Raw genomic sequence first — 16,261 nt, 5'->3', positions numbered from 1 at the left:
GTATTCTCCAATTCAACTTTTGATCTATTCCGACTCCAAAAACGATAGGGAGTCTTACCACCTGTATCCTACGCAACCATGTCGCTTGCCCAATCAATTAGAGTCAACAAGCCTCCCACGATATTTTCAACGATACTCTCTGGTCTAACTCAAGCTGCCAGTGAGCCTCTCGTCACTGGTGGACTTCTGTGCCTGTTGACTCGCGGTAGTACGCAGCTTCGCGCGCAGCTCCTCGCACCTTTCGGAATCACTTCGTCTCTCTTTGCCAATGATCCTGAGAGCATCGCTAGGCTTGCGGCAGTAGTCACAGCTCTCAAAGTACTCACTACAGCGGGTGTCCTGCGTCGTATCAACGAGGCTTTGAACCGTCTAGCATGGAACAACTGGAGATTAAAAAGATCAGGCGCTGACTGGCAATTCGGGCCAGAGAAGAAAGAGGTGATACTTATCACAGGTGCAAGCAGCGGCTTTGGTTACCTGATGGCTATGGAATTGTCCAAACATGCGCGGATCATCGCGTTAAACAGGTCGCCGCTACCCGCAGATCTGGAGGCGCTGCCGGATGTTCACTTCTATCAGTGCGACGTCGGCGACATATCGGCACTTGAAACCGTGTGCGAACAAGTCAAGAAGGACTTCGGAACGATCAGCGTGCTGATAAACAATGCTGGATATGGAATTGGCAAAACAGTGCTCGAGGTAAGATAGAGTTCGATGAATCTCGATGTATGTATCAGAAAGCCTGACGCCAAGCAGACAACCAACGCTGAGGATGAGAGGCTGTTTCGAGTTAACCTCTTATCACAGATGGTTCTCATACGCGCTTTCCTTCCAGCTATGCTCGCACAGGAGAAAGGCCATGTCGTTTCCATAGCCTCCATGGCATCTTTTGTCGTCCCCCCTAATATGGTCAACTACTGTATCTCGAAGATCGGTGCCTTGTACCTTACTGAGGGTCTTCGGGCTGAATGTCTCACACGCTATCCTGGTGGTTCATTTATCTGTAACACCTCTATCCACCCGGGATGGCACAAGACCGGGATAGACAAGGACGGCATGCTAGCGAAGTTGGGTATCATAGAAGACCCGCCGGAGCCGGTGATAGATGCGGTGGTAGACCAGGTTTTGAACGGCAAAAGCGGCATGATCTGTATCCCAAAGCATCATCAGCGAGATTCGCTGCTTCGATTCTGGCCGAGATGGGCGCAGGATCTCAAGTTCGGGCTGGTAGGCTCAGGGGAATAACAGAAGGATTGGGTAGTTGTGCTAGAGATATTCATAGTTATGTTTGTCGATGAGGCGCAAGGACGTCAAAAAGGATGTGAAAAGTCTTGAAAAGACTATGAATTAGAGGCAATACCGGGAATATTTAGGGTATTCGAGACCGGCGCGACGACGAACGGCCTTCTTTACTGTATCTCGAGCGGCTGTTTGGTGGGCCACCTGTCTTCTCCAGAGAGATACCTGGTTTAAAGGCTGCCGTCACTTTTAACAGCGGGGATTTGGGCAAATAGCAAGCAATTGGAAAGTTAGCTGAATGTTCTAGCTGTCCACAACGGGAACAATGGCTCCACTTCTCAGCTCAGCGATCAGCCTTCGTGCCTCGATCATGTCGTGATTCCCAACAGTGATGACAGTTTCCGAAATCCGAGGAATGCCATCGTTCAGCTTGTACATCCTCTTTACTGTCGAATATGCTATCAGCCAGTACTCAGGTGCATATCTCATGAAGCCAATACGCTGCCACATCGTCGACAAATCACTTTCCTTTCCCAATAGATCAACTAACTCCATATCTCGCGTATTCGATGGCCATGATTGCTGCCAATTCCGCAATGCGTTCTCGACTGAGGTCATTCCTGTTGTATCTGGCGCAGTCATTGCGGAGTTTTCCAGGCTATAAACCTGCAGATATAGTGCGTGGACGATGGTGAACATGTTGAGGACACTAAGTTGAGCAAAAGTGCGACGCATCGCTGGCGTTGTCATGATCGCGTTATCACAAAGTGCAATGACAGCACTCAAGACGTTCATCTTAGTCGCGTCACTGCCCATCCTTTCACGCCAGGCCTTGAGTTCAATGAAGCACTCTTCTTTTGACGAAGCTTGAAAGCAAGATTCTGGGGACGACATCTCCATGACCAGTTCGGATAAAGTGGTACGAGGTACATGGCGGAAAAATAGGGCGTAACTGGCATCGATGTTGCAGATATACGAACAGATGCTATCGGATCAAGTCAGCGTTGGAACTTGAGTGCGAGGTCGACCAATACCGGATGAGCGACTCTCGAAGAGCGTATTCCTCCCAGTCAAAACCAGCTGGGTCAGACGTATCGATCGACCTGAGTGAAGCTTGATCTAGTCCTATATCCCGTGCTAGCTTTATGACCATCAGTATAAATCTTTTAGTGATAGCGGTCACTCACATAAACAAGATCATTAAACCTTTGCCGCAAAACACGTTTTTTACTCCGCTTACTTCCCTCCCAAGTCTGATACAGGCAAACACAGTAAGCTGCTTGGAGGGTCTGCAAGTGTGCGCTTCGACGATCGGTATCTGTCGGTTCCTTCCACGTGTTCGAAATGTCCTGATCGTCAAAAGCGGCATCACTGTAGACGAGGTCTTCGACCAAATCAAACCAAAGTTGAGCTGAGGCATGATCGCGATCTTCCGCCGACAAGCAAGCACCAACAAGAGCCATTACAGCAATGAGTGACGGCGACTTCTCTACCACCTTGAAAGTTGGTGCATGTATCGTGGGCCAATTCGGATACCAGCAAGACCAAAAGAGCGCTAAACACTTGTTTAGGTTCTTCGGATTGAAGAAATCGTAACAAAGGGCTTCTGTGGAAGGTGACCAATGGATGCCAGCTGAACCGCGGTGATGTGTTTTTATTGCTGTCTCTCGAATTTGATCAACAATCCTATGCGTCACGTACAGTGACACACCTGGATCAGCTGTGTCCTTACTCCCTTGAACCAGCATGTTTCGGGCGATCTCAACCCAGTGCGTAGCCGTGTTTAGCATTCTTTCTTCCCTAGGCGTGGCGTTCTCGCTCGGGTTCGCCCTGATTGGGTCCAGTGTGATGGAGAGTCTTTGCTGCTTGGTGCCACAGCCGAATGAGCTGACAAAGCCAGTCGCCTTAGTGAAGTTGTCAAGAAAGGGAAAGTCGATCAACGTGTTGATATTAAGTTGTGTTGGACGCTGGCAAAACGGGGCAATGATGTTTTGCTCGATGAACAGTGAACCGGGGTTATTCCAGGAGCTGAGTTGCATCCGACAATCTGGGTTGCGCGGAGAAGACGGCAGCGTTAGTTCTATGTCATGGTCAGGATTGGCAATGGTGGTCTCCGGGTGATCGACGGTGTCATCTAAAGTCTGAAATACCGATTCATATACGCGCATGTCGAATCCAGTATCAACATCCCGGCAAGGTATGACTAGGTCTCCATCCATACGGCATTCCACCGTATCGTTGGTCTCCGTGCTGTAAGCATCCAGGTCATTAATGTCGCAATTAAGCTCTGCTTTGTGATCACGGCTGATCTTTTGCGGTCGGCTATACTCGCAGACTTGATTTCGCGAAGCACATAATGTGCATGGTTGGGAAAGATTACAAGCTTTCTTCAATTGACAGCATAGGTCGCAGGCCCGCGTTTTGCGTCCCCGCGCTCTGGCCTTAACCGTCGGAATGGGAGAATTCCGAGCCCGTCGAATACTGCACGAGTTCCAGTGACGTTTCAATGCATCGCTGCGTTCATGGTTAGTAAGCGGTCGGCTCATGACGGAGGAGCGCACCTTCTGGTAAATTCACGTGAGCAAAAGATGCAGACACAAGATGCTTTTTGGTTCTGCATATCCACACGGCAGGGCTATGAGCGTATCCTGCAGGAGAGTAATAGCGCTAACTGTGCTTTTGAAGGCCTTCTTAAACGGCACCTCGAGCGGCGGATGTGGAATGCGGGGGATCTACACGCTACACCTTACAGTATCCGTGCACTCAATGCCCGCCGTCGGTCAATGCCCGGGCAACAACACAACAGCTTCATGAGTATTGCAGCTGTAACGCCTCAACAAATCGTAATAATATTGCGCAAAAGTGGGTTTATACTATATAATAGCCTGCGAAGACTTCGCGCTAGTCCAAATCTTTTTTTGGGCGGCGGATTGTACGCGTTCTGGTGGTTTTGGGTGGAACTGGCTGTGCGACTACCCGGGCTTCCCCAGACGCTGTACCACCCCCAACACGCTTTTGACGCTTTGCAGCTGGCGTATGGGATTGTGAAGCCTTGCGCTTACCCTTTTGGGAAAGTTTTATAAGCTTTTTGGTGTTGTTAATGAGCTGCTGGTGTTGTTTCTTAGCCTGTTTTGCAGCGTCCTCCACCAGCTTCTCCTCCCGACGTTTCTCACGCTCTACACGCTTCACGGCTTTGAGTTGAGCTTCACAATCGCGTGCTGCCTTGTTGATCTCGGCTTGCTTGGCTTTTTGAAGCTTTTCAAGCTCGGCTTGTTGTTGTTGTGCTGCCCGACGATCCCGAGCTTGTTGCATCCTTTTAGGTGACCATACAATAGCTCCCCCGTTATACTCGTTATCCTCATCAAGCTGGAGAGTGTACGACGTCTTGGGACGGCTCTCTTTGATGGATAGAGCCCTCCTGAGGCCTTGTACCTCGTCGTGAAGGATCTGATTTTGAGCTGAGATGTGGCACAAGCTTCGTTGAAGCTTCTTGACGTCCTTACTGCCCTGATCCTTCACCTCACGGCGTACGATTGACTTGAGCTTGAGCCAATCGCTCCCCGATAGTACTGAGTTGCTGCTCTCAGAATCTGAAGCTTCCTTGGCAAACTTCTGGAGTATAACGTCCGGGTTGGGTGGGTATACTCCGGTGGCTTCAAACGACCTCTGGATGAGTTGAGGTTTAAATACAGAGGTCCAGGAGCTCCAGAAGAGCGGGAAGAAGTCTCCTTTAGTCAAATTGAGCAACCCCTGGCTGTCCTGGAGAAATCCTTGCAGCTGAGTTGAGTAAGCGTCCGCCAGGGGTTTGAACATACAAACGTCAAGCGGTTGAAGAGTATGAGTAGCGTGAGGAGGCAGTACAGCCAACAGGATCTTGTGCTCGTGGCAATACTCAATAAACTCCATGGTTACATGGGATCCATGGCCGTCAAGGAGTAGTAATCGATACCCAGTTGAAGCGTATCGTCTGGTCTCTCGTTCAAACACCTCCTTGAGCCAAGCTAACCCAATATCGTTGTTGGTCCAGCCGGAGGGAGATGAGGTTACAAAGACTGAGTGCTCCCCTTCCGATATAGCTTCAACCCAGCTTGATTGAATAGCTCCGTTGGCTCCCTGGAAGATGAGTGTAGGACTCAGAGGTTTGCCGTCAGCACAAATACAAGCCACAACGGTTATCCACTGGCTTGAGCCATCCTCAAGCGCTTGGCGTACCCCCTTTTGCTTGTAGAGAGCTTTGGAGAAGATACGCTTTATTCTCCCAACTCGTCCAAGTTGAAACCCCTTTTCATCCATATTGAATATATGGGTTGGCGAGACGTTGTACTCCTCTATCTTTTGATGCAAAAGCTTGAAGTATAAGTTGTACTTGGCAGCTGAATCCGCTTTTACTCGTTGTTTTGACAAACCGTTGTTCCAGCGAGAGATCAGATGATCGTCGTGTCGGTGGAGGAACCGGGTAACCCAGCTTTCTGAAACGTCTTTTCCAGCCAAACCAGAAGCAAAGCGTTGTATCATGAGCCTTGACGGTGGCAAACATCGTTCAGTAAGCGTCTTGCAGTAGTTTCTGAGTTCGATTTCGGTTTCTGGGTGTAGGGATCGATGGGGAAGCCCGCGCGGGCCAGTTACGCCTTGGTGTCTTCGAGCGAGCGTACGTCGATCAATATTGTATCGTCGCGCAACTTCTGTATACGTAAAATGATCTCCTGGCTCGCGCGATTCGATTTCTTCAATCGCTTCTTGAATCGGATTCATATTGGTGGAGTTGTGACGCGTTGAAGGTTTGTTGTTGTGGTGGGGTGGCGGGCATTGACCGACGGCGGGCATTGAGTGCACGGATACTGTAGTGCCGGATCGCGCGGTTGGTTTCGGCAGCTGCGCGATGCAAGTTTGTGCAAAGTCAAAAAGCTCACTACGTATCGTTGGGTACGTACCATAGTGACGGGTTAATAGATTGCATCATGGGTATTGTACTTTGCTGTCAAAACTCCACGTTCACATCGTAATCGCTACTGCGCATCACTTCCTGACCTCTGCATGCTCGACTTCCGATGCCTCCTTGATATCCAGACCCGCCAAGTCTTCCTGATCTTTCGCTACTTCCCGAACCATCATACTTCGCTTCTTGTTCTCGCTCTTCTTATACAAATATTGCATGATCAAGAAAGTAGCCCAACATCCAACGATGAAGCAAATGTTTACCGCGTAACCTTTGGTCCACTTTGGGCCCTCGACGATGGGGAATACTGTGATAGGGTAGAAAGAGAAGACAGCCCAGCCAGCTGTCAACATAGCACCGACAGTGACAGCACGCGCCTCAGCGTCGTCGCGCAGCGCCATGTTGATGAACGGCATGAGAATGGGCGTGACGGCGGCGGAGACACCCAGTAGGTAGTAGCAGGCAAAATGGTAGCCTTTAGGTATGTTCCAGATTAGGAGGGAAATGTTGGCGACGATGTAGATCGTTTGGACGATAGAAAAGATGGACCAAAGCGGGTAGACCATGCAGAGAGATGTGGCGAGGAGCGCCGCGAAGACGGAGACACCCTGGGCGCCAGTGGGGATAGTGTTGATCTGTGGAACAGTGTATGCACCTGGATACTTGGCAGCAAGATCTTTAAGCCAGATAGCCATTTGACCGTGAGGGTAGGAAGACGAAAGGAAGCTATACACATGTTAGTTCATCGTAGCAGGTAAGATGCGTTAAGGCTTACAAGGTATAGCACAATACACCCATGTAAAACTCCCATCGCATGAATGTGCGCTTTGCAACGGTCCAGCTAAGCTCTTTGCTAGGCGCAACACCGGCATTGGCCATGCGCGATCGAGCTAGTGCATGCTCTTTGGGTGTAAGCCACCATGGTTTTGCGCTACTTGGTAGACCGGGGAAGATGAGGTAGCCTGCAAGTGCAATGGGTAGAGAAATTACTCCATCGATTATGAACAGCCAACGCCAACCGGACATACCACCAACGCTGAAGTGTATTAGCGACTGCTAAATGCCTGATGAAAAAGGATCATTCACCCGTTAAGATTGTTGTACGCCGCAGCTTGTAGGTAACCACCAAACATCACAGCGATGTTGTTAGATACATACCAGACTCCTGTCCGTTTGAAGACCTCTTCAGGCCTGTACCAGGAGCCAAGCACATAGGTCGTGCCAGATGCCACTGGTGTCTCGAGCAGACCGAGCAAAAACCGGGTACCATAGATGTCGTTTCGGCTGCGCATCTGACTCTGGCAGAAGGTCACAATTGACCAAAGCACTTCCATGGTCGGCAAATAGTACTTGGCAATCTTCGGTCGGGATAGCAAGAGTAGGGACGGAACTTGGAAGACGAGGTATCCGACATTATAGAAGGTATCGAAGAGCGAGTACTCGTTTCCGTAGAGGCTGAGCTCTTCTTTCATGCCCGATACGTAGGCGTTCTTGATGTTGGAGGAGTCGAGCCATTTGAGGAAGACTAGCGGCGTTAACATTATACATGTATCGCTATCAGCAGAGCGCCTTACACATGAATGAACAGAATGTCAAAAGACAAGCATCCATCTTTCTCAGTAGCTTCCTCTCTTCCTCGGGATAGTGCTTAGGATACCATTCCCAGAGGTACATCCACGCTTTCCATGGCGACCTCTTTGGAGCTTCAGCGGGCGCGATAACGTTCGTATCGAACTCGCCAGTCCTGTTGGCGACGCCAGCAGTCTCGTCGTTGGGCTGCGTGCTGGCCATGTTGACTTGCGCTCGTCAGATCAAAGTATTGACGGCACGACCTCGGATGCGTACAGCAGAGTTGGGATCCTCGTGCTTATAACACTAATGGTCGTCGGAACCCGAAGAACAGGTGAATATGTAGCTCTCGCATGGCTCAATATCAAGGCTGGTAAGCGACTGGACGGATCCTTCACGGGCATCGGGTTATTGCTGGATATGGATGGTCGAGTGCGGGGGCGGGCATTTCTGGGGCAAACTCCACGAACGAGTGCTGAAGGGGGAAATGTTCCGTTGGCCGAGATGTATCTGGCGGTAGAGAGATAGCCAAGAGCATGGGGAGATTGTGGGGTGATGAAATGAAGCTCAAATCTTGGTCCTGGGAACATGCATGATGGTCCATGAGTCGTGCCAAGGCGTGTCTCTTGCAGCCACAGACACGCAGTTTCGGCCCATTGTTCGCCTAAAAAATTGAATAGTAATCCTCGGAGAAACTCCCAACATGTATCGTGTTTGTTGATATCATATCTCCAAGTTTCTCCAGGCGATATGTGCAGATGCATGCGTGCTGAGAGACAGAAGTGTGACGTCATGAACGAGCGCACTGACCTCACAGGATGGCGTGCCTTCACGCGTCACATACGCGAACACCGTCTCATACAACTTCTGGCACGTGTCATTTCATGATAATACTGCCCCTTCTCCACCTTGAGTCGACGGAGGAACATTGCACAGGTGTAGAGAGACGATCCATCTTACAGCAACCCGTTGGCACCGCAAAACGCTGTGAATAACGAATGTACAATCGTCAGATCGCACCTATCGTTACGCGAAGAACGTCATCCAATACAACATACACGCAACAAATTGTGGGAGCTTTGGTGTCATCCTATTGCTTTCACAAACCTTTCGCTATATGCTACATGCTATGGTCGTCCATCACTTCAGCGCTTCAATCATCTTGTACAAGCTGTTCTCCAAGGTAATGGGCGATCGAATGGCAGTCCAATCATAGTTCAACAGACCCCAAGCCTCATCAGCTCCAATGAGCGTATTGGGCGTTCTGTTCGGACGCGTCTGGAGATAGAAGCTACCCGACAGTTCCCAATGTTGCCAACTAACCTGGTATTCCTTCACCATCTCCACCAAGCATTTCGCGTAGGTGGTCTGGTTCCAGTAAGTTCCATTATGGATGAAACCCCATTCTGATATGACCATCGGGAAGGTGTATTTGGTCACTGGGTCGTCGGGGTTGACTGCTTGGAAACCCTTTTGATACCACTTCCTCTTGAAGGTTGCGCAATCGTCTTGGGTGGCTTCGAAGTCATATTTGTGGATCTCCAGAACGATTTTGTCCTTCCAGGCAAAGCTGTCCGGGACGAACTTGGCGGTCTTGTTGGCAGTCGACGTACCGGCGGTACCGTTGAGTGTCTTACCCAGAGGGATCGGGTCAATGTACGTATCATACGAGAGACCAGAGAAGAAGATCAGAGCATCGGGATCCGCTTCATGAACGGCATCGGCGGCAGCAGTCATGTGGATGTACCACGTATACCAATCGACAGGCTCAGCCACCTTGGCAGCTCGCAGTTCATTGCGTAATCCCATCGAGGCGAAAGCCGACCAGTTTTCTTTTCCCTAGGTTCGTCAGCATCTGCGCATTGATCGAGGGGTTCTCCATTGCTTACAAACTTAGCCATGAAGGCTAAGCCTCGCTTCCACTTCTCCACGTCGAAATCCTTCTCGCCGAACCAACCGTTACCGTCGTCGTCGCCGCAACACCAGAATGCCTTGGATACGTGGTTGTCCAAGTGGATGATCACGCCTTGGCGCGATAATTCCTTGCCAACGGCATTCCACACTTGCAGGCGGGTTGTGTTCTTGGTGAACTGCGGATTTTTCTCTAAAATCGAGTTCAATACATCCGTTCCATTAGTTCCTGGAATTGCGTTCAGTACGCTTTTCTCGAGAGTTTGATCTGGGCTATTCTCGAGATAGTCATCCACCATCTCGATGGCGAACGGCATGCGGACTGAGTTGAGGCCAAGCTTGGGGAACCAGGAAACAATATCCTCTAGTGAAGAGTGTTGGAGACCTTCAGGGATCATGATTTCTTGATGACCAGGCCAATTCGTTGACATGAAATGGAAGACATCGCCGTTCGAATCAATGATGTCTCGCCCTTTGGTTGACAATGGGAGGGTTGAAGCTGCACGCTTCAACGCCGACGACGGCGCAGCAGCAGCAAGGGATACCAGCAGGAGACCTGAAGTTGCGTTTGCGAACCGCATCTTGGAGGTGTGTAGAGTGAAGTATTGCTGAATTTGTTCTGTGCTTTGGATGCCAGTGCCTTTATGCCGACTGGTCTAAGACTGATGGTCTACATTCTAGCGCGCTTCGATATTAACGGCCATAGTAGTTCCGCATCTGTCTCTTAGCAATTCTACTATTACCCCAGACTTCGAAGATACTACGGCGTGGGGGAATTAGTGGGAAGCCCAGCCCACACTAGACTTTACGACGCTCCCAAGGCTTGACAAACACGACGGTGGCAGGAAAAGATACCTCTTTTGGAAGGCCGTCCACACGTCCGAGAGTGTGCAGTCACGAGCGAAAGCAAGACACGAGAGTCAAGAAAAGAATGACGTGGTTGTAGCGGGCGTCGCCCTGAGCTTGTGCAAACGGCCGGGTAGCGGGCATCGGTACAATGCAGATCCCACATTTAGCCTACACCCCGACATTTGAACCTTCGTCGCAAGATAACCCGGTATCGATAGCAGCCTCACACCAGTACGCGCGACAGCTCACGCGTCGCCCGATGTAGGCTTTTTCGCAAGAAGCACCATCTTGGCTGTTCTTCGCTTTGCTTCCAAGCTCCTTCCTCTGCTCAACCGCAATCGAACACTTTGTAGAGCCGCCTCTTCACTGACCGCCGCGCGTCATTGTACACAAACACAATCTTGTATACAGCATACGTCATCAAGACTTCTAATCGCGAACATAAAATGGTAGGCGCTGTAAAGGATATCATGATGCCCTCAAGGCTCGCAACGTAAGCGATGGCTCAAGTGAACGCTATAGGCTGATACTAAGTGTACCTAGAGTCAAAGATGTCGACCTCAGCCAAATATACTCAGAGAGTGTGTTGGCGAAGGTCGTGCAAGTTGCACAACGAGGTTTGAAACAAGAGGTGCGATACAATCCCTCCACTTTAAAAGGTGCACCTGTATCAAGTGCTATATCTCACAAACTCAGGCACCCTTACAATCATATCCCCACACCGTACCTCAAGTAGGCCCGGACGCAGGACGATACGAAGAGCGAGAAGCAGACTTCTGGACATGCGGATTCTTTCCAGGTTGCATATACGCGCTTCTCGAACGCTCGATACGATACCCACAAGCCATTAATGTTCCGGAACATATCCGATCACAAATGCAAGACCAGCTGTTGAAGCTAGGACGGCACTATGGCGTTGCTATCAATCAGATGTCGAGTCGGACAGACACCCACGATATGGGCTTCATTGTCCAACCCGCATTGCAGAAAGACTGGGAGTTGACTGGCAACAAGGAGAGTTTGCAGTCTGTTGTCAACGCGGCGTATGCGCTTGCGTCGCGATACGATGATCGCGTGAAGGCGATCAGAAGTTGGGATGTTGCGATCAATGATCGTTACTCAATCACAGACATGTCAACAAACTTCCTCGTCATTATAGATAGCATGTGCAGTAAGGCACCAACCCGGCCCGTTCCCATATCTTATGTCGCTCACTCACATGTCATAGATCTCGACCTCCTGTACTTCGTTGGCCACATCAAGAATGACCAGTCGCTAATCGACATTGCAACCCAGCACGCCGACTCGATCATACACGAGATTCTCCGCCCAGACTTCTCTTCATACCACCTCGTAAACTTCGATCCACGTAACGGCCAACCACAAGCCAAGATGACGAATCAAGGCTGGAAAGACGATTCGACATGGAGTCGAGGCCAGGCCTGGGCGATCATGGGATTCGCGCAGACGTACTCATGGACGAAAGACGTGAAGTATCTCGAAACAGCGATCAAATCCGCACAATACTTTCTGGGGAGGTTAAAAGAAGGCGAAGGCAAGTGGCACCACCCCATGGTCCCATGCTGGGATTTCGATGCGCCACAAGATAACCCAATGGAGCCGTTACGCGACGCATCCGCAGGCGTCATAACAGCCAATGGCCTCCTCATCATTCACCAAGCACTACAATCCCTCTCATCTACTGCTGCATCTCAACTGTCCGCCAACAGTGACACAAACTTCTTCGATATCGCACTCCAGATCGTTTCGCAGACCCTAGACATGTCGTACGACTCCGATTTAGCGTCCTTTGAAGCACCGGTCAAGGCTATGGTGAATGGGAATGGCGTTAACGGTGGCGCGACAGCATCGGAGCTGAAAATCAAAGAAACAGGTTTCGAGTGTATACTGAGGAACAGCACAACGAACTGGAATGAGCATGCGCACAAGAAATACGCTGATCATGGGTTAGTTTATGCAGATTACTATCTTTTGGAGTTCGGAAATAAGCTGCTGAGGGCGGGGTGGCTTTGAAAAGACTGATAGTCTGGGCTCACTTTGGGCTGATAGTGTATACAACAAGAATTGCTCCGCCTTCAGAACTTCCATGAACAACTCAGCTGTTTACATCAGTCGACCTTCAGTTCAAATATAACAGGCAACCTCTTCATTGGCTTGATAGGCCTTGACCAACTTGCATCATCGGGCTGTAATCAGCCCAAGCCATCACCCGCGGTCCCTTCGAAGCAAACTTTTCATAAATCGCGTCACTCGTTCACCATAGAGCCTTGAATTGCTCCCTTCGTACACTTTCTTGCTCCCTTTGTACACTTCCTTGCTCCCTTTGCACACGTCCTTCGCGCCTCTCTTGATGAGCAATGCCTTCAATTCCTTAACGTTCGATTTGGTTTCCGTTGCAGATTGTCTGGTCATGGGCCATGATGGTCCATACTCGCGGAGCCCCTCCCTTCTCTCGGCAGAATCCTCTGCTCCAAGGCTTTTGGAGAATCTCTGGACTACAGCTAATGCAGTGGTCTTTTCGATACCAACCACATAACTTCGCCGTTGGTAATGCCTCTTCTCAATGGAAGCATTAACATCTGCCCCATGCAGAACTAGGAGTTTCAATATTGATAGCCACTTGAAAGTGTCTTCGTTCTGTGTATACAGACAGTTTTGCCAGGCACTGAACCCGTTGAACTCATCATTCGGCTTAGCACCATTTAGCAATAAGGTCTGAACGAGGTCAGGGTCGCTGAAGGCTGACCATTCTCCACGTCTTGGCTCAGGTCTGCAGGCGTAATCGAGTAGCGGTCTACCAGGTTTGATCAAGCAACGCGAGCCTTTTGCGAGAATCGTGTCTCGAACGTATAATGTCATGCCAAACCTCACATTCAAAGACATGAAGTTGTCATGCCAAGGCGCAGCTCTGTTGTAATCCTCTTCGAAGGTATCGCACCAAGTTGCTCCATCGTAATTGCCTCCCTTCCATCTTCCTGTAGCTGTCGGTACGTAAGTCGTCATTGCTCTATCAAGTTCGTCGAGAAGTCTTCGGGCGCTGGTCTGAGTTTGTGCCTCCGTAAGCCGCGCAAAAATCATCGCGTCTATTATAAGCTCCCAAGGAACTTCACAATTGGCCTGTGGTTGCAGTCCCAGGTTGAAAAACTTGACTTCTGCCACCAATGATTGTAGCACAGCTGCAGGAGCATGAAATCCCAACCTGTCTGCATGGCTTACCAGCTCATTCCAAGTTTTTGGTTCGTGAAGAAATTCGGCAACAGTTCTGTGAAGATAGACTACGTCCTTCTGAACACGTTGGCGGATCTGACTCGTTTGTTCTTCCTGGGATTTGGCTCGTAAGCGGAGCTCTAAAAGACCTGCGCAACGGCTTCGTAGTCGACGTTCTATCTCGCCCTCTTTGCCCCTCATCTGATCTTCTGATAATGGAGAGATGTCTGCGTCTAAGATTTCATTAATCTTTGCTTCGGCATAGGAAAGTCTAATAGCGGACAACGGCCTTGCCTCGACCTGGCGGAATGGATGAGGGTGCCCAATGCCTTCGTCGTTGCATCGGAGTATTTGGAATATGCATGCCGCTTGTGGTTTGTAGCGGGCAGGCACGGCACTCAGCATGTGTGTAAAAAGCGCCTCAAGATCTCGCGGTAAGTCTTGTAGTCGTGATTGAAGATCCCCGATCTTATCGCCATTTTGTAGACCTCCAAGAAGTGACCTCACTACAAGTTTAACCCATAGGAAAACACCTGAAGCTGAGCTGACTATCTCCTCCACAAGCGCTTTAGCTTCCTTGTTGTGATCAGCTGTCAAATGCACCATCTGCGGGTGCTGTACCAGATTGTCATTCACATAAGCTGTAATATCGTCATGTGTGAGCTGCTGGAGCTCGAGCTGCGGCTGACTAGCGAAACAATCCACGAAAGCCGGAAGCGGCCTGCTTGATAAAAGAGCTTTGACACTGTTACCTTTGGTGGCAGTGATTAACATCTCCCCAAGGTCCGTCATCGTCGTTCCCTGAGCATCGAATTCGTCCAGACCATCGATTACTATTGCAAGCTTCGTCGAATTGAGAGAATGGCTCGTGAGTCTTCCAAACGCTCGACGCAGTTGGTGAAAAGTAGGAAATTCGTTCCATTCTGCGCGGGGTAGGTACTGCTCCGCAAAAAGTGTAGATGCCAGAGACGCATTCTGGTCGAGCACCTGCCAAAGCAACGAACGAAACAGGCCTTCCTGTGACTTTTGGATGGGGGCACCTGGGTTCCAGAAGTAAAAGTCGGCAACTATCAAACGATCTTCTCCGGCCCAGAACCTCAGCGCCTCCATAAAGCGGGAGTCTCGATACAGATACTTCATCAATGTTGACTTCCCAGATCCGGCCTTCCCGTTAATCCAATACACGCCACCATCCGCTCGAAGCCAGTCTGTGAGGCTGGACCAGCTTGAGGGACCTTTCGTGCATCCTTCTAAGGCCCAATTGAAGGTATTTTGATGGGCGGCAGTGATGTCATCGTATCTGTCGTCTTTTGTGGTGAAATGTAAACGATCCTTGATTTCGCGTGTCACATCTTGTATACTGTACTGCTGCAACTTTCGGTTGGTGATGGCATGCAAGACCTCATTGTGGCGCAATGAAGCTAGTGCACTGTCCGCATTCTGTCGATCCAGGATCTTTTCGGTTTGTGAAGTCACTTTCATAGACAATTCTTTGTTGCTTTCCAATATACTTTGGATGGCCTTTCGACTGTCTTCGTCTAATCCTTGCAATTGATCTTCCCTGATAGAGACCAAGATCCTGAATTGAAGCTCATCACGCATTGTTTGAAGTCGAGACTGGATCTCCTGAATCGTTTTCGCGTTCCAAATTACTCTCAGTGCGCTGAGGATCGTTTTGTGTATGGTCGCCTCTTTGGAACATCGCAATGACTCGAGCTTGATGAGAAGTTCTTGGGCAATGTTCTGGCACTCAACAGCCAGATGTTCGAGTGCCTGTAGATATGTAAGGCTGGTGTCACGGGCGTGCAGTTTCAAAATCGGATCCAACGTACCTGGCTGTCCTTCTCCAACGGGCCTGAACTGGCCGGATTAGGGCGAGCCCACAATTTGGTACGTTCATTGAGCGCCGTTAAATCTCGAACTACCACTTCTAACTCGTGATTCTGGACAGTGGAACCTGCTTTGCGAAACTCATTCGCAGTCGAAAAGATTTTCGTGGTGAAGTCCACAACCTGCAGAATATTAGCTGCAAGGCTAAGTCCTGCGATGGCCTCCATGACGACCACTTGAAAGCGATAGGAAGGTGGAACGAAGGTATCAGGCTGCAAGTCGAGGTCTTGAGGAGTAGATAGGTGGCCAGCACAGCCTCCAAGTGTTATTGCGCTAATTTCTCAGCTGAAGCCTTGCATGTCGGTAAACCAATGGCCGTACAAGATCACCGCCACGAAGGCAAGGATCAAGTGTGCCAGCAACTCGATAACTGCTCACCTAGGTATTCTAACTATCCAAAATCGAAACCAGGTGAGTATTTCCATTTCCAGCGCTCATCCATGACCCAAGAAACACCTGGATTACGGCGTGCTGAGATAGTACATAAGCATGTGTAGATAAGCTTGTTAGGTTGTGTTCTAGTTCGCAGGCCCCATTTCGTAGCATCGCAGAGCACCGGACCCTTAAGACAGGGTCTGATTAAGCAGATCAACTCTGGTGTAAGGATCTCGATCGGTGTGGTGAAGGACGCACAGGGTT

General features: G+C 49.9%; 7 protein-coding genes across 7 annotated transcripts; 2 read left to right on the top strand and 5 right to left on the bottom strand.

Moving 5' to 3' along the window:
• Positions 1-78: 78 nt before the first annotated feature.
• CC77DRAFT_938955 (NAD(P)-binding protein) lies at positions 79-1,245 on the top strand (the record flags this gene model as incomplete). Its single annotated transcript, XM_018534650.1, has 2 exons — positions 79-699; positions 757-1,245. 2 exons carry the CDS (start codon positions 79-81, stop codon positions 1,243-1,245), a joined length of 1,110 nt encoding a protein of 369 aa, XP_018384315.1.
• CC77DRAFT_174486 (hypothetical protein) lies at positions 1,126-4,065 on the bottom strand. Its single transcript, XM_018530461.1, has 4 exons — positions 3,801-4,065; positions 2,427-3,753; positions 2,274-2,380; positions 1,126-2,224 (listed from the first exon to the last, which is right to left on the bottom strand). Exons 1-4 carry the CDS (start codon positions 3,857-3,859, stop codon positions 1,543-1,545), a joined length of 2,175 nt encoding a protein of 724 aa, XP_018384314.1. The 5' UTR covers positions 3,860-4,065; the 3' UTR covers positions 1,126-1,542.
• A 1,539-nt stretch (positions 4,066-5,604) lies between these two features.
• On the bottom strand, positions 5,605-5,991 carry CC77DRAFT_896587 (hypothetical protein; the record flags this gene model as incomplete). Its single annotated transcript, XM_018533536.1, has 1 exon — positions 5,605-5,991. A coding segment is annotated over one exon (387 nt), but the record flags the coding sequence as incomplete, so codon positions are not given.
• Positions 5,992-6,159: 168 nt separating this feature from the next.
• Positions 6,160-8,052, bottom strand: CC77DRAFT_174468 (MFS general substrate transporter). The gene is made up of 4 exons (XM_018530460.1): positions 7,750-8,052; positions 7,262-7,700; positions 6,951-7,211; positions 6,160-6,901 (listed from the first exon to the last, which is right to left on the bottom strand). Exons 1-4 carry the CDS (start codon positions 7,964-7,966, stop codon positions 6,256-6,258), a joined length of 1,563 nt encoding a protein of 520 aa, XP_018384312.1. The 5' UTR covers positions 7,967-8,052; the 3' UTR covers positions 6,160-6,255.
• Positions 8,053-8,884: 832 nt separating this feature from the next.
• CC77DRAFT_1062811 (glycoside hydrolase) lies at positions 8,885-10,236 on the bottom strand (the record flags this gene model as incomplete). The annotated part of the gene is made up of 2 exons (XM_018528568.1): positions 8,885-9,583; positions 9,634-10,236. The coding sequence occupies 2 exons, from the start codon at positions 10,234-10,236 to the stop codon at positions 8,885-8,887; spliced, it is 1,302 nt and encodes a 433-aa protein (XP_018384311.1).
• A 714-nt stretch (positions 10,237-10,950) lies between these two features.
• Positions 10,951-12,538, top strand: CC77DRAFT_1096118 (Six-hairpin glycosidase; the record flags this gene model as incomplete). The annotated part of the gene is made up of 4 exons (XM_018529827.1): positions 10,951-10,997; positions 11,048-11,135; positions 11,201-11,675; positions 11,733-12,538. The coding sequence occupies 4 exons, from the start codon at positions 10,951-10,953 to the stop codon at positions 12,536-12,538; spliced, it is 1,416 nt and encodes a 471-aa protein (XP_018384310.1).
• Positions 12,318-15,806, bottom strand: CC77DRAFT_992076 (hypothetical protein). Its single transcript, XM_018536378.1, has 2 exons — positions 15,565-15,806; positions 12,318-15,505 (listed from the first exon to the last, which is right to left on the bottom strand). The coding sequence occupies exons 1-2, from the start codon at positions 15,787-15,789 to the stop codon at positions 12,731-12,733; spliced, it is 3,000 nt and encodes a 999-aa protein (XP_018384309.1). The 5' UTR covers positions 15,790-15,806; the 3' UTR covers positions 12,318-12,730.
• Positions 15,807-16,261: the final 455 nt, after the last annotated feature.

Source organism: Alternaria alternata (genome assembly GCF_001642055.1).
Source record: "Alternaria alternata strain SRC1lrK2f unplaced genomic scaffold CC77scaffold_14, whole genome shotgun sequence".
Lineage (NCBI taxonomy): Eukaryota > Fungi > Ascomycota > Dothideomycetes > Pleosporales > Pleosporaceae > Alternaria > Alternaria alternata.
The sequence above is the reverse complement of the archived record's forward strand: the minus strand, read 5'-3'. Positions and strand labels throughout refer to the sequence as shown.

Coding starts and splice junctions, on each gene's coding strand:
- CC77DRAFT_174486 (XM_018530461.1), bottom strand. CDS start 3,859: ATGCAGAACCAAAAAGCATCTTGTGTCTGCATCTTTTGCTCACGTGAA. Junction 2,381..2,426: donor GGTTTAATGATCTTGTTTAT/GTGAGTGACCGC, acceptor ATGGTCATAAAG/CTAGCACGGGATATAGGACT. Junction 2,225..2,273: donor CTTCGAGAGTCGCTCATCCG/GTATTGGTCGAC, acceptor TTGATCCGATAG/CATCTGTTCGTATATCTGCA.
- CC77DRAFT_174468 (XM_018530460.1), bottom strand. CDS start 7,966: ATGGCCAGCACGCAGCCCAACGACGAGACTGCTGGCGTCGCCAACAGG. Junction 7,212..7,261: donor GCGTACAACAATCTTAACGG/GTGAATGATCCT, acceptor AATACACTTCAG/CGTTGGTGGTATGTCCGGTT. Junction 6,902..6,950: donor GGTGTATTGTGCTATACCTT/GTAAGCCTTAAC, acceptor ACATGTGTATAG/CTTCCTTTCGTCTTCCTACC.
- CC77DRAFT_992076 (XM_018536378.1), bottom strand. CDS start 15,789: ATGGAGGCCATCGCAGGACTTAGCCTTGCAGCTAATATTCTGCAGGTT. Junction 15,506..15,564: donor CGTTGGAGAAGGACAGCCAG/GTACGTTGGATC, acceptor ACATATCTACAG/GCACTCGAACATCTGGCTGT.